The sequence below is a fragment of the Lepidochelys olivacea genome (genome assembly GCF_965140295.1).
Source record: "Lepidochelys olivacea isolate rLepOli2 genome assembly, chromosome: 11".
Taxonomy (NCBI): Eukaryota; Metazoa; Chordata; order Testudines; family Cheloniidae; genus Lepidochelys; species Lepidochelys olivacea.
The window spans coordinates 70,108,218-70,130,836 of NC_140421.1; the positions used below are offsets into that span (position 1 = coordinate 70,108,218).

Consider the following 22,619-nt stretch of genomic DNA (forward strand, 5'->3'; position numbering starts at 1 on the left):
GTGCATCACAGGTTACAACACAGTGCAGAGAATAGCCACTAGGGAGTTGCTACCCCTCCTCTTCCTGTGCTGCTGGGTTGGAAATGGGCGACAAGGGGTGGGGAATGGATGGATTCTTGGCTCTCCCCTCCCCACCTTCAACACATTGGTCTGCACAGCTGAACTGACGTGCAAGGGGAAGTGAGCTGTGGTTGGGACAAGGCTGGTGCAGCTTAATTCTCCCGTGCAGCAAGGGGGAAGCAGTTGGTCTTTGTTTGGTTCCTACCCTGCTCTTGAGGCAGTATGGGCCCTTTCTAAGGGCAGACTGTAGGTTTCCAATACCCTTAACTCTGCTCCTTCTCTTACCGACAGAACAGTTTCATTTCAGTCCCCCTCTTGTGCTGGGGATTTATACAGTGCTCATGAGCATATCTTCCTGGATGTCTGTCTGTGTGGCCCCATTAATCTTCTAAACCATCAGGTTATCCAGGTCCTCCCTCTCTTGTCTCCAAGCCTTATGACATTCAGTGGCCCCTGACTGATCCTGTCTCCCATCTTTCCTAATGCAAATCTTGCTGCAAGCCCTTCCTTAGCAGTTCTGAGCATGCCCACGGAAGGGACATAGGAGGAAGGTTGAAGGAAAGATTGAGGTTGTTAGAGTGTGCTGATAGTAGCAATACACATGCATCGACAGCCTCAACAATGTCATCTGCTGATTCCTGTGGCCTTCCTCCACCCATCCCTCCTTACATCTCAGCTAGTGTCTATCCCTTTTCCTTGCATGGCTTGTCTAAACTTAGGCCCCTAGCCTGCAAGCAGCTCTGCACCCAGGGACCTGCATGTGTGCGTGGCCCTGTTAACTGCAGTAAGACTCTGTGGGGGCGCAGCAATCTACTCATTGCGCAAGCAGCTACAGGATCGGGGTTTTAGATGGGAAGCTCTTTGGGGCAGGTTTTGTCGATTCGATCAGTGTTTGTACAGTGACTAGCACAAATGGGGGCCCTGATTCCTAACTGGGGCCTTTACAAAATTATAATCTGGAGTAACACAGTGGTGAATCAGACCCTTTGGCCTCAGCTGTAGAAATCAATAATTAAATCAGAGGACTATAAATTAGCTTCTTAGGTTCCCCCCAAACTAGCAGAGGCTACCTATACATCTACACACAGATGCTGTGTCTCTAAGGAGCATAGCAGTTTCAGTAACTGAGCCAGATAACACATTGCATCAAGGTATGAAATATTATTATTGCTTGTACATCACCACCGAACAGTGACCACCATTGAAAATCAGCCCACTTTAATTTAGGTCCTTAAATATAGTGCCAGATCCTCAAAGGTATTTAAGTGCCTAATTCCCATTGGGAGTTAGGCACCGAAATGCCTTTGGAGGTCTGGGCCTTTGGTACCTAATTCCAGGCATCCAAATTTGAAAAGTCTCGCACTTCATTTTAAAAATTAAGCCCACTCCTACTCCCACTGAAGAATTGAATGATCAGCTATTAACTTCAGTGGAAGCAGGCTTGGGCCCAGGCTGGTCACCCAGGCTCACTTACAGCAGAAGGCATAGCAAGACAGAATCATAGAATCATAGAATCATAGAATATCAGGGTTGGAAGGGACCTCAGGAGGTCATCTAGTCCAACCCCCTGCTCAAAGCAGGACCAATCCCCAATTAAATCATCCCAGCCAGGGCTTTGTCAAGCCTGACCTTAAAAACTTCTAAGGAAGGAGATTCTACCACCTCCCTAGGTAACGCATTCCAGTGTTTCACCACCCTCCTAGTGAAAAAGTTTTTCCTAATATCCAACTTAAACCTCCCCCACTGCAACTTGAGACCATTACTCCTTGTCCTGTCCTCTTCTACCACTGAGAATAGTCTAGAACCATCCTCTCTGGAACCACCTCTCAGGTAGTTGAAAGCAGCTATCAAATCCCCCCTCATTCTTCTCTTCTGCAGACTAAACAATCCCAGTTCCCTCAGCCTCTCCTCATAAGTCATGTGTTCCAGACCCCTAATCATTTTTGTTGCCCTTCGCTGGACTCTCTCCAATTTATCCACATCCTTCTTGTAGTGTGGGGCCCAAAACTGGACACAGTACTCCAGATGAGGCCTCACCAATGTCGAATAGAGGGGAACAATCACGTCCCTCGATCTGCTCGCTATGCCCCTACTTATACATCCCAAAATGCCATTGGCCTTCTTGGCAACAAGGGCACACTGTTGACTCATATCCAGCTTCTCGTCCACTGTCACCCCTAGGTCCTTTTCCGCAGAACTGCTGCCTAGCCATTCGGTCCCTAGTCTGTAGCTGTGCATTGGGTTCTTCCGTCCTAAGTGCAGGACCCTGCACTTATCCTTATTGAACCTCATCAGATTTCTTTTGGCCCAATCCTCCAATTTGTCTAGGTCCCTCTGTATCCTGTCCCTGCCCTCCAGCGTCTCTACCACTTCTCCTAGTTTAGTATCATCCGCAAATTTGCTGAGAGTGCAATCCACACCATCCTCCAGATCATTTATGAAGATATTGAACAAAACCGGCCCCAGGACCGACCCCTGGGGCACTCCACTTGACACCGGCTGCCAACTAGACATGGAGCCATTGATCACTACCCGTTGAGCCTGACAATCTAGCCAACTTTCTACCCACCTTATAGTGCATTCATCGAGCCCATACTTCTTTAACTTGCTGACAAGATTACTGTGGGAGACCGTGTCAAAAGCTTTGCTAAAGTCAAGAAACAATACATCCACTGCTTTCCCTTCATCCACAGAACCAGTAATCTCATCATAGAAGGCGATTAGATTAGTCAGGCATGACCTTCCCTTGGTGAATCCATGCTGACGGTTCCTGATCACTTTCCTGTCGTGTAAGTGCTTCAGGATTGATTCCTTGAGGACCTGCTCCATGATTTTTCCGGGGACTGAGGTGAGGCTGACTGGCCTGTAGTTCCCAGAAACCTCCTTCTTCACTTTTTTAAAGATTGGCACTACATTAGCCTTTTTCCAGTCATCCAGGACTTCCCCCGTTCGCCATGAGTTTTCAAAGATAATGGCCAATGGCTCTGCAATCACAGCCGCCAATTCCTTTAGCACTCTCGGATGCAACGCGTCCGGCCCCATGGACTTGTGCACGTCCAGCTTTTCTAAATTGTCCCGAACCACCTCTTTCTCCACAGAGGGCTGGCCACCTACTCCCCATGCTGTGATGCCCAGCGCAGCAGTCTGGGAGCTGACCTTGTTCGTGAAGACAGAGGCAAAAAAAGCATTGAGTACATTAGCTTTTTCCACATCCTCTGTCACTAGGTTGCCTCCCTCCTTCAGTAAGGGGCCCACACTTTCCTTGGCTTTCTTCTTGTTGCCAACATACCTGAAGAAACCCTTCTTGTTACTCTTAACATCTCTTGCTAGCTGCAGCTCCAGGTGTGATTTGGCCCTCCTGATTTCATTCCTACATGCCCGAGCAATATTTTTATACTCTTCCCTGGTCATTTGTCCAATCTTCCACTTCTTGTAAGCTTCTTTTTTGTGTTTAAAACCAGAAAGGATTTCACTGTTAAGCCAAGCTGGTCGCCTGCCATATTTACTATTCTTTCTACACATCGGGATGGTTTGTCCCTGTAACCTCAATAGGGATTCCTTGAAATACAGCCAACTCTCCTGGACTCCTTTCCCCTTCATGTTATTCCCCCAGGGGATCCTACCCATCAGTTCCCTGAGGGAGTCGAAGTCTGCTTTCCTGAAGTCCAGGGTACGTATTCTGCTGCTTACCTTTCTTTCCTGTGTCAGGATCCTGAACTCGACCATCTCATGGTCACTGCCTCCCAGATTCCCATCCACTTTAGCTTCCCCCACTAATTCTTCCTGGTTTGTGAGCAGCAGGTCAAGAAAAGCTCCCCCCCAGTTGGCTCCTCTAGCACTTGCACCAGGAAATTGTCCCCTACACTTTCCAAAAACTTCCAGGATTGTCTATGCACCGCTGTAGTGCTCTCCCAGCAGATATCAGGAAGATTAAAGTCGCCCATGAGAACCAGGGTGTGTGATCTAGTAGCTAGTAGAATCATGCATTACCTTTCCAGCAGCCTTCCTCATTGCTTCCCTTCCAGGAGTGATTCCAAGCTGGCAGGAAACTTCATTCTCTCTGACCTCCCCTTTCCTCCTGACTACTCTGTGCAGCTGCTTAACTTTCACCATTACCAAGCCAGGGACTCTCTCTTGTGATCAGGATAGCAACATAACTGTTACCAGTAGGGTTGCCAGATGTCTGGTTTTTTATCCAAATGCCTGGTCTAAAAGGGGCCCTGACGGCTCCGGTCAGCACCGCTTAAAGTCCAGTTGGTGGCTCCGCGTGGCTAAGGCAGGCTCCCTGCCTGCTAGGGTGACCAGACATCCCGATATTATCGGGACTGTCCCGATTTTAACCCACTGGTCGGGACGCCCTTTGTCCCGATATCGGGGGCGGACCGCTCACTGTTACTGCCAAAGTCCCGGGGCCTGCGTGGTGGCGTTTCCTGGGGCAGCTCTCAGTGCCTGCCCGCCGGCAGGAGCCTGCAGTGTGGGCGGCCCCTAGGCACAGAGGCAGAGGGGGGTCTCCGCGTGCTGCACCCGCTCCCTCCTGCCCAATCAGAGCTGCGGGGGCGGGGCCTGCAGGCGCCGGCAGTGGGCAGAGAGCCCTCCGTGCCCCCCCTCCCCCCCGCACCGCACCCAACCCGACCCTAGGAGCCAGAGGGACCTGCCAGATCCTTTCTGGGAGCTGCCCAGGTAGGCACCGCCAGGACTCCCCACCTCGCCTCCCATACTCTGAACCCCTCAGCTCCACCCCCCAGCCCAGAACCCCCTCCCACACCCCAATCCTCGAGCCAGCCCAGTCAAAATGAGCGAGTGAGTGAGGGTGGGGAGAGCAAGCGACAGAGGGAGGGAGGATGAAGTGAGCTGGGGGGGCAGGGCTCAGAGAAGGGGCGGGGCAGGGGTGGGCTCTCAGATGAGAGGCAGGCAGGGGTCAGGGCAAGGGTGTTTGGTTTTGTGCGAGTAGAAAGATGGCAACCCTAGTTACCAGCTCTCAGCTTTTCTCATGAAGGTTGGTGTTTTACTTAATATCCCTGCTCCTGGAGTCATGTTATTGTGTGAGGCTCTCAGCTGCCATTTAAATAAGTGTCTAGCCCTCGTGGTCATGGAGAAAAGCTTGAGAATGTGACCTGACTGCATCCCAAAGGCTCCAAAACCTGAAGGCAAATAAAAAGACCCACAAATGTACTTTGTAAAATATCTCATGATTTTCAGGTCAGTCTCAGGATATTTTGGCGTCCAGCTCATGACTTTTAGATATGTGGGGCTGACAATCTGGAGTATATAGAGTGAGAAGGATAATGTTTGCCTATATTGCAGGAAAGTTGCAAGGAAAATTAAGGTTTTGAAAGCCCTTTGAGATCCACAGAGGAAGACTGAGTAAGAGGGAGGATGGTCTTGTGGTTAAGTCCCTGGAGTGGACCACAGCCCATCTGGGTGAACTAGGGCAAGTTACTTGGTTGAGATTTTCCAGGCCACCTGGAGATTTGGATGAAAATGAACGGGAATTAGGTACTGAAATTGCTGAGGCAGTGCTGACAATCCCACCTTTAGGTTCTTTGTGCCTCAATTCCCCATCTGCATAATGGGAATAATAACATCTAGCTCTTACATGGACCTTTTCATCAGTAGATCTCAACGCACTTTACAAAGGAGGTCAGCACTATTATCCCCATTTTAAAGATGGGGAAACTGAGGCACAGATCAGTGAAGTGACAGAGCTGGGACTAGAACCCAGTCTCCTGAGCTCCATTATACAATGCTGCCTCCCATCCCAACCCAACCTAACCCTAACCCTGTCCTCACCAGGGTATCATGAGGATAAATAAATTAAAGAGTGTGAGGCACTCAGAGACAATGGTAAATAAGGGATATATATATATATATATATATATATATATATATATATATATATATGTCTTGTCTATTTGGACGTCAACACTTTGGAACAGGGACCAGCTCTGTGTATATGAACAGAGCCTGGAATCATGGATGGTTAGGGTCTCTATGAATAACAACAGGAGGGCTTTATAAATGCAACATGCCAGGGCTGAGGATAAGTTGCAGACATCTTTACTTTGTTATTTTCACTTATGCATGTGGAGGAGAAAGTCACATTGTAGTAAAGTATCATTGATACTTAATTATTTGGTCTTTATTAACAGTACATGGCGTGTACAGGTGTTTGAGATTCTTTTAGATCTTTTAACACTATACACGATTTTTTTCTTTCTAGACTGGGACTAGAATGTGCAACCTAAACATACTAAAAAGTGTTTCCTTCATATCAAAGGACCTCTTACAAATATTTGTTTGTACTGGTATGCTGTATTTCAGAGCCTGTAAACAATTTAGGAAAATGACTTACAGCTGTTTAATATTAAAACAGAAAACCAAAATTGTTTGGATGGGTCCTTTCATATTAGCTGGAAAAAGATTATTTCAGTTTGTGAATATTCTTTCCTATTTCCCTACAGACCATCTGTAGTAGACTGTGGCATGTTTGATAAGATGAAATACAGGTGACCTGCAATAATAATATAATACACCTTTCAGAAAAATATTAATCTTCTTATCAAATGAAAGATGTTATTCACATTTGGGTGAATAAGGACAGCAAAATTCTGAAGCCACTTTTTGGCTTATGCATTTTATTTTAGATATTTGATTAATGACAGGCTTCATTTTAATCCCAATTGATGAAACTAATGTTAATAAACAATCATAGCATGAAATATCCACTTGTCCAGTAATTCTAGAATCCCATTTTTCCCACAAGGGAATTTTTCTAGTAAGATTTAATGGGAGATCAGTGTTAACTGTTCTTCTCATTTATTTTTGCAAATCTAGGTCCTACAAACACTTGTGTATTTGGGTCACTTCACACAGGTGAATAAACCCATTGAATTCAATGGCTCGGACTATTCACATGTGTAAGGTCAGTTTGCCAGTTACTTCAGTGGGGCCAGGATTTCATTCCTTTTTGCAGTTTGGAAAGGATTATGCGGTAGGCCTTCTGAGAGAGCAGTCTGTGGCAAGGTCCTTCAGAGAAAGGAGGAGTCAGTTGGCTCAGTGACCAGATGTTCAAATAGATAACAGCTTTGTATGAAGCAGCACTGAGTTCTCCAATGATTAGCATATAATTGTCACATGATCTTCCAGCATGAACTGCTGTCTTACGGTTGACAGACTGATTGAATGTAAAATATATTGGGCCAGATCCTCAGTTGGTGTAAATCAGTGTGGTTCCAGTAAAGCTAATGGTACAATATTTTATTTATTACCAGCTGAGGATCTGGGCCCAGATTCTCCAATGTATTTAGGCACCTAACTCCCATGGGAATTCCCAAAGATTCCATTACTTTGTTAGGTTTCAGAGTAGCAGCCGTGTTAGTCTGTATTCGCAAAAAGAAAAGGAGTACTAGTGGCACCTTAGAGACTAACCAATTTATTTGAGCATAAGCTTTCGTGAGATGCATCCGATGAAGTGAGCTATAGCTCACGAAAGCTTATGCTCAAATAAATCGGTTAGTCTCTAAGACATTACTTTGTTGAGGCCCTAGAATGATGATGATTTATTATTTGTGTTGGACTTGCTCCCAGAGGCCATGACAACATGTTTCTTTTTAAAATGTTATTTCTCCCTTGTTTCCTGTTTATATAAATAAAGGTCCAGGTTGCCCCTTCCACAGAGGAACATACAGGAGAGGGCCAGAGTTTGAAGGCATCCCCTGGAGTTTTCCTCTCTCTCTAATGGTAGGAATTTGGGGGTAGATCCAGAGTGCCCAGGGCACAAGACTGCCCAACCCCATAGATCTATGGGGAAGGGCATTTCCCACATAGGCAGGTAATCAGCGGCATGGATGGGAGCCACTTTGCATGGCTGAGCTGGACTACCTTGCCCTCCATCACCTGAGCAGGCCTTTGCTGGTGCTTAGAAAGAGTGGGCTTGATGGGCCATTGGGTTTCTCCAGCTTCCTGCCAGCATAACTGCACTGGAATCGCATCACTGGGGCATAAGACTGGCGTAATGCAGTGGGGAATCAGGTCCCCAGATAAATCAGTTATGGAAACAACCCTGCGGGGGCTGTTAAGAAACAGCGACAGAAAGGAGTCCTCAGACGTTAAAGCCACAACCGTTGCTAACTTCCCTCAGGATTTCTAGGCAGCAGTCTGGCAGCAGAGAGTGTCTGCCCCTGTGCTCCATCCCCTCCTGCCTCCTTCCCGCCACTTTTCAGAGGGAAGAGTGCCCCTGAAACACCTCTGGAAGGGATTTCTCAAGGCTGTTAGGGAGAGGTGAGATGACAATGGCCTGGAGGATACCCCTCCTTCCCTTCCTCGCAGCTTGGGAGAGTTTTGGCTGGAGAGAGCACTCGCTCTGATGGGAATGGAACCTTGGCTTGTCAATTAAAAATGGTAATAATGCCCTATGCTGCTACTTTGGTTGCCTTTAAAAAGCCAACATGCCTTACACGTGGATTGGGAAATAATTGCAATGTCTTGGATATTGCTTTGGGTTAGCTGTTGGCACACGTTGACTTTTTAAGGGCAAGCACTCAGGGTAATGATTGTTCACTAACAAGGAAATACGATGCTGCCTTTGATTTTTCTGATTCAGTGGCTTTAATGCTTTGAAGCAAAGAAGTGCAGCTAGAAAGAGTGGCAGGGTAACCCAGCCATTCATACAATCTGGGAGAGTAAACACTGTGAATTCTTTTGCCTGAATAGGAAGAAAAATGCGTGTCTTGCGGGCTTTCAGTAATTCATCACAAAGCAAGTGAACGTTTCTTATATCTCTAGCAGTTCTGTGAAATACATAGGGCCAGAATCTCAGCTGGTGCAAATCAACTGTGTTCCATGGAAGTCAATGGAGCTACACCAATTTACAGCAGCTGAGGTTCTGGCTCAGCATACCTCGTCAAGTTTCAGTTGAAACCCAGTGGGATAATCCTGAAAAGAGCATGTGTGAAATTGTCCCACTGTGTGCAATTAACATCTCAGGTGCCCCTTTATTTGTGCATTTCAGATGATCGAGGATGCATGGATTTATTTCCAGCTGGGTTTTTTTGTCAGCTGTCTGACTTCCAAGTCTTTATTACAAAACCTTGTTATTCTTTTCATTAATGGTCTTGGAGTCCTTTGTATCACTTAGGAGGCCCTGAGTTAATTGAGCTGGCAAGAACAGCAGAAAACAGTAAATGTAATTTTTAAAGCTGACTTGGTTTAATCATTTGACTTATTTGAATCTCTTCTGGCTCATTTGATTGCCTCATGTCCTTTTGGGGAAAGAGAAATATTAAATCACTACATTTTATACTTGGATGATATTAATCAGCTAAGAAGTATTAGTGAGGTATGCTATTTAAGATTGGAAGCAAGTCTTAAATCATAAACTCACCACCAGTATGGCAGCATATCTGCTGTCATACTAAGGGCTATATTCTTTCAGCTGATTTGCCATGTGGATGCCAGATAAAAAGCTTACATTAAGTATTATCTTGGCTACAACATGTAAAGTTATTCTTGGGACCCTTCCATGTTCCTACTACAGGATCATCCCTGAACAGGTTATTCCACAGAGGGGACTGGAAACTTGCAGGATTCCTGTAGTTATTTTGCAGGTCAGAAGAATTAATAGACGTGAACTTGGAATGAGGTTTCCATTCCTGCCTTTGGTGTCCCTGAAAGGGTGAAGTGAGGAGAAGTGCTATCCCGGGCTGATTGTCATTCTGGCAGGGGCTAAAAATCAGAAAGAAACTAGCAATAGAAAGAAATGTTGATCAGTGCACGATGCTCCTCACTGGGTGGCTTCCAATGGCCAGCTGTAATCCTAACATTTTTTTAAATGGGGGAACTACAGTTAACTATGTGAAGCACAGGTAAAGAATGGATCATCCAAGTCTTTGACAGAGGTCTAACCATACAAACTCCTGAGCCACAGAGACTGTGGCTTAGATCCTGGCCCATGCTAAGGTCACTGAATTGCCAGAGTGGCCCAAAAGGACCTTAAAACCTCCTTATACAGGGACCTGGGATTCCCCCCAGCCCCCATGCTTGTCGTTCCCGAATATCTTTTTCCCTTGTGCTGTAAAATAACCAGGCTGGGTGTAATCACAGACGTTGTCCCTGGGCAGGTTTTAGTAACAGGCAGCCACATAATGTCTAATGTCGCATGGCACATTGCATCTAGTGGGAGGGGGAAAAAGGGGGCCCGGGTGGAACCACCCCTTCCCTGCTTTGGGCCTACCAGACCAGAGCTGTGCATGTTAAAGAAGCATGAAGACCTATGTGGCTTTCTCTATGGGCTGTGGGAAGAAAGAAATTGCCAGGAGGAGCCAGCCCCAGAGGCCATAGGCACTGAAACCATCAGGAGTAGGCAGCAGGGTTTGGCATCGTCAAAGTGTTCGCTATGGTTTTGACTGGACAGTCTCTTCCCTCTGCTGATTGGCTGCTTGCTCCAGCCCATCCTGCCCTCTTCCCTCACAGTCTCTTCCCCTCGGCCTCATTCCACCTGCCTGCCACACTCCCCTCCATCTTCTCCCTCGCCCTCCCTTTGCCCTTCTGCTCTACTAAGCTGCTCCCAGCATGGCTCCCCCGGGGATGCTGCACTCGCTGCAGGTGTGAGCCCTGGGTTGGGCCTCCTCCGGCGCCCCCTGCTGACAGTCGCTCCGGTCCCATGGTGGGTCCGTCTTGTCTCGCAGTTCACCCTCCAGCCAGGTCACATTTTAGACACACCCCTTCCGGGATAACAAAAGTCCAACTAAAAGGCCCAACAGAAAAGATCCATTTGCCCCCTTTAGGGCTATTCCTCCACCCGCCCTTGAGGCTCAGTCTTCAGCCCCACTCTGGACTCAATACTTCTTATCTTAGGCGTGTAGACCCTGTCTTTGGGGCTGGTAGGGGAACCCAGGCCCACCCTCTGCTTTGGGGTCCAGCCCAAGGACCCTGTATTAAGCAACTCTTGCAGACATGCTGTTTATCTGGGCCACTTCCAATGTCCAAGCCCTTTGTGCTGCTTCCCTCTATCCTGTACTTACTACAGCCTCTCTTCTGGTTCCCAGGCCTCTGGCTTCTCCCTGGGTTCTCCCAGCTCCTCCTTTCGCTGCAGGAACACTGACCCCTCAGGATTCCCTCCACGCCTTGCCCCCTCTCCAGGGCCCACCACAGGGAATAATTTCAGCCCTGTGGCCTTCTTCAGACTGCCTTCCCCAAGCCCTGTCCAGAGAGCAGCAACTGCCCACCTCCTCTCTCCTAAATTTCTCTGTCCTGGGTCCCTAACGGCACTGGGTGTTCTTCACAAAAGGAGGAAGTGAAAGCTGCAGGGATGGTCCAGGAGAGGGACCCAGGACAGAGAAACCTAGGAGAGAGGAGGTGGGCAGTTGCTGCTCTCTGGACAGGGTTTGGGGAAGGCCGTTTGAAGAAGGCCACAGGGCTGAAATTATACCAATCAAACCTGACATGTCCTCCAGGAGCAGCCAGGTGGGCTAATTGAACTCTCCCTCCTGGTAACCCATTGTTCACCCCTCACACCCACCCAAAACATGTTAAAAGAAGCTGGTGCTAACATACTATTGGCCTATCATCACTCTGGTCACTCTGCTTAGGTGCTCTAGCCCTTCCCCTACCCATTGCCTGTCTTGGCTATTTAGATTGCAGGGTCTTTGGGGCAGGGATTGTTTCCTGATTTACCGTTGTACAGTGCCTGGCGCAACGGACCCTCGTCTTGGTTGGTCACTAATTACTACTGTAATAAGTAATGCATAATAACAACAAAGGCACAGCCATTTTCCTCTTGGACTTGGAAGCATCTTGGCCTAGATATGGCCAGGACATAATATAGTTTGCTTTGGGCCTTTTTGAATTGTTTTATGCTTCAGTTATGCTGAACTCTCTTTTATAAAGGATGTTCCTGGACCTAATTATTATTATTATTTCTTATTTGTGTTGCAGCAGTACTTAGGAGCCCTGATCATGGCGAGGTGCTGTACGTACACACCCAACAAAAAGGCATCTCCTCCCCGGGGAGCTCACAATCTTCTATTGGTGACAGGCACATGTCACCAGTTGTAGAAAAGAAAGAGTGAGACGCCACAGTGAGATGCCCAGCTGGCATTTACTGGCATAGCTCTGTTGACATCAGTGGAGCATGCTGCTTTGCATCAGCTGAGGATCTGGCCATTGCTGCCAAGTTTTATGGAAATGTTTTCTGCTCCAGCTGGTTTCCTATGACAGTACATCCATCTATGGGAGCCAGGAGGGTACCTGTGTCTCTCTGCTCTTTCCTTTTCATTTAGGGCTAGATTGTGGGTTAGGCGGTACGTCTGGCAGGGTTGCCAGGATGAATAAGAAACTCCTTTATGCCCCTATGTTGGCTACCCCGGCTTTCGGTCCAGGTGCACAGAAGTGAGCAGGAAGGGAGAGGTGGGGCATGGATGGAGTCATGCCAAACTCTGCTTCCTCAGTGCACTGGCCTGCATTGCTAACCAGTGCCTGGGGAAGGAGAGCAGGAATTTGTTGCTGTATAGGCCATGAATAAGTTACTATTCCATGGAGCATGGAGGACAAAAGTGGGGGACTGTGTGTTTCCTGTAACAGAGCAGCAATGCACCATCCCTTCTTACGGGCTGGGGCCTGGAGGCATGATCTAGCCCTTATGTATGAATGTGCTCTGATCATTGCTCCGCCAAACTTCAACTATGCAGCCTTGTCGGTTTCCCACTATTTGTGGTATCTTCTGCTCATGTGAAAATGTTTTCCTTACCAGATTGCCATTTCCCATTTAGTGAATGCTGATTGTTTCTCTTTTGAAATTCACACACCTGGTTTTTGCCTGTCAATACCCACTTCCATCTTTTAAATGACTTATCATGCCAAAACACATCATAATTTGTGCATCAGCAACGCTGGCAGAACACATCCAAGTACTGTTTTACTTACGTGATGCTACAAACCCCCCAGAAAACATTGGGAAATGGGACAGAACAAATGCCATCAAGAGCTGAGCGTAACCTGTTACGGGACAAATCTTCTTCCCAGCTACCCAAGTGGAATCCTATTGAAGGCAGGGGGCCAAATTCAGCCCTGGCATAACCAAGCAGAGCTCCCATTGAAATCAGAGGGCATTACGTGTTCTGATGCCAGTGCTGTATTTGGTCCAACTACATTTCACCATAACTGAGAAGAGAATTTGTTCCGGTTACGTTATCTTTTCACCCACAGACCTCTAGCAGGAGCCAGCGTGAGTTCTCAGTGAAACATTAATAACAGGAGAGGGGTTTATGGTATTTAGTAATGAGGGTGGGGGGGCTATAAAATCCTTAATCCATTGACATGGGGGTGGGGGAGTTGCACCGGGGAGAGCATGGGTCTGAGGCCATACATATGGCCCTAACACTGTATCGTAAGCAGTGGTGAGTTCTGGTGTGAGAATGCAGTTTACACTGATCATCTCTCTCTTCCTGTTTAGGTCACACATTTGGTGCTGTGAAAAACACAACAAAAAATGAGGAGACATCGGCATTTGCCGCTAGCGGCAGTCTTTTGCCTCATGCTCTCAGGCTGTTGTATGGTTGATGCTCAGCAACAGGGAGGTAAGGCTCCGGCATCTTTAGAGGGTTTATCATTTTCAAAATGGGGATGATATTTCCTGTTGTGTTTGTGGACGGTTTTAAAATGTGCATGTTGAAAATATATTATGACCTATCAATGTTTTTGACTGAGAGTTAGTCCGAGCATAGTAGATGCTTATCAGTTCCTCACAAGTCAGTCAGCCTGAATGCCAAGTCATAGACATGCCGGAGAGGGCTCTCAAGTTATCCTAAGCATGTAAAGAGCAAATGGTGTCAGTCTGATGTTGCTTTGTGTTGCAAGTGGAGCATTTACATCTACTGGATTGCCACTCTATGTATTGTCTATGCTCCTTGGCAAAGGTACTTTGCATTCCTTATAACAGGGGTGGGCAAACTTTTTGGCCCAAGGGCCACATCTGGGTGGGGAAATTGCATGCAGGGCCGGGGCAGGGGGTTGGGGTATGTGAGAGGGTGTGGTGAGGAGGAAGGGGCTCAGGGCAAGGGGTTGGAGCAGAGGAGGGGTGCGGGATGTATGAGGGGGCTCAGGGAAGGGGGTTGGGGTGCAGGAGGGGTTCAGGCTCCGGCCTGGCACTGGTTACCTGGAGCTGCTCCAGGGTGGAAGCAGTGCTCACCGGAGCCAGGGCACACTCCGTGCCTGCCTGCCCTGGCCCTGGCCCCACACCACTCTGGGAAGCGGCCGACACCATGTCCCTATGGCCCCTGGGGGAGGGGAGGCAGAGGGCTCCGCGCACTGCTCGTCTGTGGGTACCTCCCCCAAAGCTCCCACTGGCCGCGGTTCCCCGTTCCTAGCCCATGGGAGCTCCGGGGGAGATACCCATAGGCAAAAGCAGCACACGGAGCCCTCTGCCCCCGCCCCTCCCCTAGGGGCTGCAGGGACATGGTGCTGGCTGCTTCCTGGAGCGGCGTGGGGCCCGTGGCGCCATGGGGTGGCAATCCCGCAGGCCAGATCCAAAGCCCTGAGGGGCCGGATCCGGCCCGTGGGCCATAGTTTGCCCACCCCTGCCTTATATGACCAAAAGCATGGGAAGAAAAATGGAATGCTGTAATGAAAAGAACACCAACTTCCAGCTGTTGTCACTGATGACCACTGTCTGCATTACCATGCAGAAAGCTTCTTTAGTTTTCTGAAGAGATCTAATAGCATCTTTTGGGTTGTAACTAGTTTAATAGGAGTTCACTGGGAGTAGAAAACACTGGGAACCCAGTATACAGAGGCCAATTCTGCACCTTAGTCCTAATTGACACTAGCAAGAATCTCCTTGTCCAAGCAAAGGTTACATTGTTTGGGTCATAGAGCATAAATTGCTTGCAAGCAATACTCATGTATATTAACATTACTTAATAACTAAGCCTGTATTTTGACTAGCAGAAAAGATTTCCTGGTGCTAAAAAACCATGCTCCAGGAATTATTTAGTGGAACTTTGATCCTTTAATAACAAAAGGCTAAAAGGTGGCTTTAGGCCTGGATCCTGCAAAGCACTGAAGCATGTGTGTGACTTTAAGCTCATGAGTAGTCCCGTTGACCTCAATGGCCCAGATCATCAAAGGTAGTTAGGTGCCTATGTGAGTTAGGCACCTAAATACCTTGGAGGATCTGGGTCAATGAAACTAATCACATGCTTTTGCATCAGTGGACCAGGACCTTTCACCACAGCCCACAGTAAGGAGACGGGAGGAGTCATGCCACTCCAGAGAGAGTGCATAGGGGAATTGTCCCAGAGATAAGTATCATGCTCCTGCAGTGCAGAAGGGGCAGCAATGCATGCTGCTTCCCATGCTAAATGTCATAATTTCTCACCCTGGTGCTTTGGGAATGCCAGGTCTGGGATGAGCCCCTGTGCAGGTGGAGTGGAGGATGGCGTTTTACATCTTTTCCCCTCCTGGTGCCCCTGCACAGGGCGATTCACAGTCTAGCTTCAAATGATCCTTTTGTCTTGCTCCAGGTTATACGGGGAATAGGGGGCTTCATTTGATAATGCAAAATAGGCCAAGTCTGAGGAAGGGTTTGGGCATCATGGACTTATTCAGCTGACCTGTAGAAAATCCTAAACCAATCTGTTTTTTTAAAGATGTCAAAATCGTTGCTGCTGGTGATATAATATTTCTAGTGGATTCCTCTTGGAGCATTGGAAAGGAACATTTCCAACTTGTTCGGGAGTTTCTGTATGATGTTGTAAAATCTTTAGCTGTGGGAGGAAATGATTTTCGTTTTGCCCTGGTCCAGTTCAGCGGAAACCCACACACAGAGTTCCAGTTAAATACGTATCACTCTAACCAAGATGTCCTGTCCCATATTTCGAACATGCCTTATCTGGGGGGAGGCACCAAGACTGGAAAAGGATTAGAATACCTAATCCAAAACCATCTCACTAAAGCTGCTGGAAGCAGAGCAAGTGATGGCGTCCCCCAGATTATTATAGTGTTAACGGACGGACGATCCCAGGATGATGTCGCTCTGCCATCATCTGTCCTTAAGTCTGCTGATGTAAACGTGTTTGCAATTGGAGTGCAGGATGCAATGGAAGGGGAATTAAAGGAAGTAGTGAGTGAACCCCGAGATACGCACCTTTTCAACCTAGAGAATATTACTGCTCTCCACGCCATAGTAGGAGACTTAGTGGCAAGTGTTTGTTCATCTCTGACTCCAGAAATGGCTGGAGCAAAAGGAGTGATTAAAGACGTCACAGGTAATGGCAAACTGCTGTGCTGAGACATTGCCGTACGGATCCTTGAGATAAGTATGGTAATTGCTGGTATTGCACTGTTTAAAGCCTTTGTAGGGGAGAACAGAGATGGATGTTCAAAGGTTTAAAAACAAAGGTTTCCAAGCAAATCGTAGAGTAAAAGCCTGTCACTGTTTGCAAAATACACTGTCCTCCCTGCCAGATTATTAAATCAAGCATTGTCTAGGTCAGTGAGTCAGCGATATGAAAAAAGCATCATGCTTCCTAATGCAGGCCCTGATCCTGTGATCCAATCCCCATGGGCACAAAGGTCAGCCTGCTTGCATGGAGCTGATTGCAGGACTCACTGGCAGCCTCATCTGTAGGAAAATTTTATTCCAGATGAATGGGCTTAATAATGCAAACAACTGCAGAAATCCCTCCGGTAGTCATTTTTGTGCATTCATTAACAGAACACAGGTTTAGGGATTTTTGTAAGAAATACAACTTAGTAGCAGCTTGACTTTAAGGATCTTTACATCTAGCCCCTAATATCCACCATTGGATATCTATGGATATAAATGCACTAAAAGAGGCACACACCCTATACGCTGCCCAGTTGGAAGATAGTCCCAGCATATTAGTTCCCAAGCTGCTACTGCAATGTGAAATAAAGGCCTGCAGCAGTAACGGCAGCCGTAGAAATATTGCCCCACAAGAGCCTGCTCCAAAACTCATTGAAGTCAGTGGGGAGACTGTCACTGTCTTCAGTGGGGCCGGGAACTAGTCCTACGGGCATCAAATGTATCTAGATAATTCAGTTTGTGAAATACAATGGATCACACTAATCTTGTCTGATTCAAAGCCCATCGGCGCCAATGGGAGCCATTCCACCGACTTCAGGAGGGTTGGGATCTGGCCTGTAATGAAGTTGTTTGGGGATAATCTTCTCTCCTCAAAACTTCGCTATAAGCAGAATCTCACTATAGGAAATGAGGACCACTTTGGAAGATGATCGTCTCCTTGCACTGCAGGGAAGATCCCTGCACTTCCAGGAGGCACTGATCACTATAAGAAGCTTCAGGAAGGCCATGTTTGCAGTCTCAGGGTGCTACAGCTTTAAAAACTCTGACTATTCTTCCAGCTCCTCACTGGGAGCAGATGTGGCAAGAATGGCTCCTTCCTCCTGTTGGCTCCCTGCTTGGTAACAGTTGTGGCGAGACCAGGCTCCAGAAATTTCGACTTCCCATTCCCACTCTAGGATAGTGGCAGCTTTTCTTCTGTTCTGCTCAGTCTGATCAAAGAAGGCGGGCAAGTTGGTAATCCCCTGTGCAGTGCTGCAGTAGAGAGCTAGAGCAGTAGGACCATCTTGTAAAAGAAGATGGACCCCCCTGACTTCTCCGGTGCTGCCCTGGATGCAAGTGAGGGCAGAACCAGGCCAATTAATGAGACAATTTTGCCTCTTTATGCAATTATGAAGTTGGAAAATGACTGTACATTTCACATAATAAGGCCGAGTGTTCAAACCTTTGGTTTTATTCCTGAGACTCCATCTAAACATCAATAGCATTTGGGTAATGTAAGACAATAGCGATATACAAGATATAACATTAATCCACTCATTCCGTCTTGTCTAATTAACCTCTCATTTCAATCCCACCAGTTGCTATCCATCATTGCATGATACTTTGCACAAAAATGCGTGAGCACAGGCCTATTGTTTTGCTAAGAATTTGACGGGGCAAATAGACAGATCATTTGCAATCCATGGGAAAATTAAACTTTTTTCCATCAGTGAGCTAAGCTTTCTCAGTTATAGACAATGGATTTTTTTCAATATATGAAATAACTGTGATACCTGACGCTCTGATTGCACTCTATAGAGAGTTCAATATTTTTGCCACTAAAGGCCAAATCCAACTCCTATTGAAGACAATTTGCATTTTGCCATTGCCTTAATGTGTGGAGGATTGGGCTGGTGATATGAAACATCTTGACATGTAACCAGACTAATGTATCAAATTCCCTATTGGCTTATGGACATTTTTATAGAAGAAAATATTTTAAAGCCCAAAATACATGTTTATTTCTGTGAAGGAGTATTTCTGAGGTTACGTCCCTTCAATAATAATTTTGGCGAGTGTTATTTTTCCACAAATAAAATGAAAGGTAACATTAGTACATAAGCTGCATTTTGTCACTGTGTGATTTACACAGCCTATATATAAATTATAATAAAAGTAATGGTGCGGCTGATGATCAATGCTGGATGATATTGGGACATAGCCCAAGCTGATCATCTGTCTAAGATGACTTTATGGTGCCATTCATTTAGCTGGTAATTGACTTTGGTGCCATTCATTTAGCTGGTAATTGACTTTCATTCATTTTATCTTGTGATTCCATGTAGCCCTTTTTTGTAATCTTCTCCACCTAAAAATGCCATGGGCATTATAATACATGAACCAGAAGCGTAAGAGGAAAAACAGATCTTGTATTTGCACTCTAGAAAACACAAACTTTGACAGCCACAGAGTGGACTAGAGTGAATAGGAAAGTCAGCCTTGAATTTGCCCTGATGCCTACATTAAATCTTAGCTGTCTGTCTAATCTGACACTCTTTGCTTAATAGTGTAACAAGCATGCTTTCATTTGTCCTCCATCACTGGCTTGTTCCATCAGTGTGTTCGTAAATACAAGGTTTTTACAGTGATGACAAATTATCCAACGTTTGCATACATTGTATTCCTGTTTCCTCCTGCACAGGAGCTACTCATACTATGATGATGATCACAATCGAAACAACGGTCAATAAATTAAATACCGTTATTAAAAAGAGAGCCAGGACACATGAAACAGATATAAACAAAGCCATGTACTGTTCAAGATATTTCCTCTGCTTTTTTATTGTTTTGTGGGCTGAGTACATCACAGTCTGAAATGATCAATTAAATTAGAAGTTAAGGACTTTCATAGCTTTTGACTAAATCTCCGAGCCCTTAGTCGTTCTTAACCAAAGCTAAGGTCTTTTGTTGGCATTGTTTATGGGGACTGAAATGGCTCATGAGATAGGTAAAGGACTAGGGCCTTTTACTGTACCATACGAATCGCATAGTTGCATCATTTGATGGTATTTTGCAAAAGTGGCTGCTGGCAAAGACCAGAGGTGAAATGCTGACCCCATCCAAGTTACTGGGAGTTTTGCCATTGACTTCAGTAGAACCAAGATTTCACCTTAGGTGCTTTAAAGCTTAGAGTCAAAGAAGATTTCCAAAATCAACTTGTCAGTTATTTATTAATGGCTTCAAGATTGCTTAGTTGTATCGTGGAAACATCCGAGTCCACTTTGGGGTATATTCTGCCCTTCCTTCATTTGTACAACTCCCATTGACGCTGGTGAGCACAAGGAGGGAAGAACAGACTGTTTAGGAAATGCTTAGTCTGCTTTGGTAAGTCCTGAACAAAAAGAGGTCCTGCCTCTTTTTCCAATTCATAATTCATTAGATGTACATATTCATGTACGGTGTTGGTGGCCATCCAGGTTATAAGTAAGGTTGGATAATTATGTCATGACTGGTTTCATCAGCCTGTTTTAACATGATTCTGCATTATTTGATTGAATATCCAGTGGTCATGCAAAAATACAAAACCAGATACTTACATTGGTAACCAATGCAAGGTTCTGTGTTTGTACAAAACCACAAATACAAGCACATTTATTTGTGGTCTTTATCTGCATAGTTATTGTACCTGTAACGATAAATCTGTCCCACTAATATTGTGCATGGACTGGACAACTGAGAATAACGTTCTAAAATGAAATACACAGTCACTCGTACGGCCTTCTTTATTGTTGTTCTACAAACACATTTTAGATACTGGTCACTCAGTGTGAAAAAAACAATATGTTCAGCCAACATTTCAAACATACAACACAGCAGATTTCCAAATAGAGGCTGAAACTTTCCATATAAAAAAAGCATACCAGCTGTGAATGTAATTTTACAGCATAGCAGTTACATTTTGTCTTGAAAAAAGTGCAATGAGATAACTTCCCCTGAATTTAACTGTGATTACAAATTATGTTCACATTTCCACTGACTGCGCAAATGTGTGTTTATGTATAAATCTGTTTAGTTCTTTTGGGTCTCCTAACTTCTGTAAATATTTAGACAATTCGCTTCCACAGAAATTATCTAGATTTCACAAAATTGTAAGCTCTAGAGTTTTCCCCCCAGTAAAAATATTGTCCTGGTATTTAACTGTAAAAATGAATTTAGATTCTTTCAAAATATTATTTTGTCTCATGAAACAGATATTTGGTCTGTTAACTCATATTCAATCAGAATGCAGAACTAAGAGGCAAATGTCACTGTCCTCAATAAACGTGTGTTTTGTTTTCCCATTTTCGTGTTTCTTACTGTTTTCCAAAGAAACATGTCAGAACAGTGTACAACTGCATGTAATTACTTGTTTTAATGCTTTCACCTTTTGCATTTCTTTTTTTAAAGCGCAAGAATCTGCTGACCTTATTTTCCTTATTGATGGATCAAACAACATCGGAAGTGTCAATTTCCCAGCCATAAGTGATTTCCTTGTAAATTTCATTGAAAGACTCTCAGTTGGAACTCAGCAGATACACATTGGGGTGGTGCAGTATAGTGACCAGCCCAGAACTGAGTTCTCTTTGAACCGCTACTCCACAAAAGCTGATGTTCTGAATGCAGTGAAGGCACTTAGTTTCCTTGGTGGTGAGGAAGCTAACATTGGTGCAGCACTCGAATCTGTGGTGGAGAACCACTTCACACGGGCAGGAGGCAGCAGAATAGAGGAAGGCGTGCCTCAGGTTTTAGTGCTGATAAGTGGCGGAGAGTCTAGTGATGATATTCGAGAGGCAGTGTTAGCAGTGAAGCAAGCTAGTATATTTTCATTTAGTATTGGGGTCCTGAATGCTGACAGTGCAGAGCTTCAGCAGATTGCTACTGATGGAAGCTTCACATTTACTGCCCTGGATATTCGTAACCTTGCTGATCTTCAGGAACTCTTACTGCCAAACATTGTTGGAGTGGCCCAAAGACTCATTTTGTTAAATGCCCCAACCTTTGTTACAGAAGGTATGTATGCATTTATAGAATGTTGTATTTCATTGAATGAATGGCCTCTTGCATGTTTAAAACACATCTCTGGTATGTTCTCTGAGAGAGAAAAGAGAAGACACTGGGCTACTTTGAGGAAACGCATTAGCCCAGCAGGCGATGCTTTGACCTCATACTATCACAACAGCAGTTTTAAACAAAATAAGCAGGGTATAAAAAACCAGATGTGAACTCCTCTGATTTGTCAGTCTCTGAAGAACGCTTGTGTCATTCAAACTTACAACATATGTTGCTATAAAGCTTCAATAGAAGGCTTAAGTGTGGCATTTGGTCAGGGAAGTTAACAGATGTAAAATTCAGATGAGGACTATCCAGTGCTATAGACAATGATATGACTGCAGATTGGGATTAATCATTCTTAGCCATTAGCTAAGAAGTAACTAGTAGGGTGGGCCCCAACGTGCAGCTTTCATATCCAGAGCTAGGTTTTGAACAACTACTATGGTGAGAGGATGTTCAGAGCCAATTTGGGTTCAGCGGGGAGCTAGTTGGAATTTTTTTTCCCTCCTGAAAATGTTGATTTTTCACCAAAAACAAACAAAGAAGCCAAAAAATGTTTTTTTTTCTTTTCAGTAATTGAAAACTGAAATGTTTCAGCAGAGACCAGATTTTTTTTTCTTTTTTTTAGTGTTTTGGTTTTCTGACAAGGCAGAGGAAAGCAGAGGAAAGCAGAAATTTTCAGAGGAAAGCAGAAATTTTTGGCAAACATTTTCATTTAGTCAAAACCAGTTTTCCACTGAAAAAAGTTTTGATGGAAAACGTCAACCAGCCCTAGCTCATGCCCAGCCCTAGTATGTCAGATTTCTACCCTAAGGGTAAAATTCATTCCTGGGCAAAGGGCTAGTTCAAGGCCTAGGCACTACTTAAGTCCCGTATTTGGAAGACGTAAGTGGCACAACTTAAGTAGAACACAGATGTTGTACAGACCATCTGTACAGGGATGAGGAAGAAAGTTGCATTAGAGGGTACCATTACATTGACCTTAATTTTTTTTTAAAAAAGCAACCCTCAATTATTTTTAGAGGCAATCCCTATCCTATTAGCATAATTTATCCTTAATTACTGTAGCTGAGTTGGTTTGCAGCTTTACATGGAGGCAGTGAAAGCAAATCACTGAAGTGTCCCTTCTCAGTTTAATGGCAATGAAGATTTAAAGTAACATACC

General features: G+C 45.4%; 1 protein-coding gene and 1 pseudogene across 3 annotated transcripts in view; both read left to right on the forward strand.

Annotated features, from left to right (window-relative positions):
• The window catches only part of COL6A3 (collagen type VI alpha 3 chain), a 109,765-nt gene that overhangs the window by 16,074 nt on the left and 71,072 nt on the right, over positions 1 to 22,619 (forward strand). Inside the window, exons 2-3 of one of the 2 annotated variants that reach the window (XM_084643471.1) lie at positions 13,511 to 13,634; positions 20,810 to 21,412. In XM_084643471.1, coding sequence (XP_084499597.1) covers positions 13,547 to 13,634; positions 20,810 to 21,412 — 691 coding nt within the window. In that variant the 5' untranslated portion in view covers positions 13,511 to 13,546. The remainder of the gene's footprint in view (positions 1 to 13,510; positions 13,635 to 20,809; positions 21,413 to 22,619) is intronic. The other variant, XM_084643470.1, reaches the window with a different exon arrangement.
• LOC311528092 (collagen alpha-3(VI) chain pseudogene) lies at positions 15,164 to 16,345 on the forward strand (annotated as a pseudogene). Its single transcript has 2 exons — positions 15,164 to 15,182; positions 15,705 to 16,345. The product of its transcript is annotated as a collagen alpha-3(VI) chain pseudogene (transcript).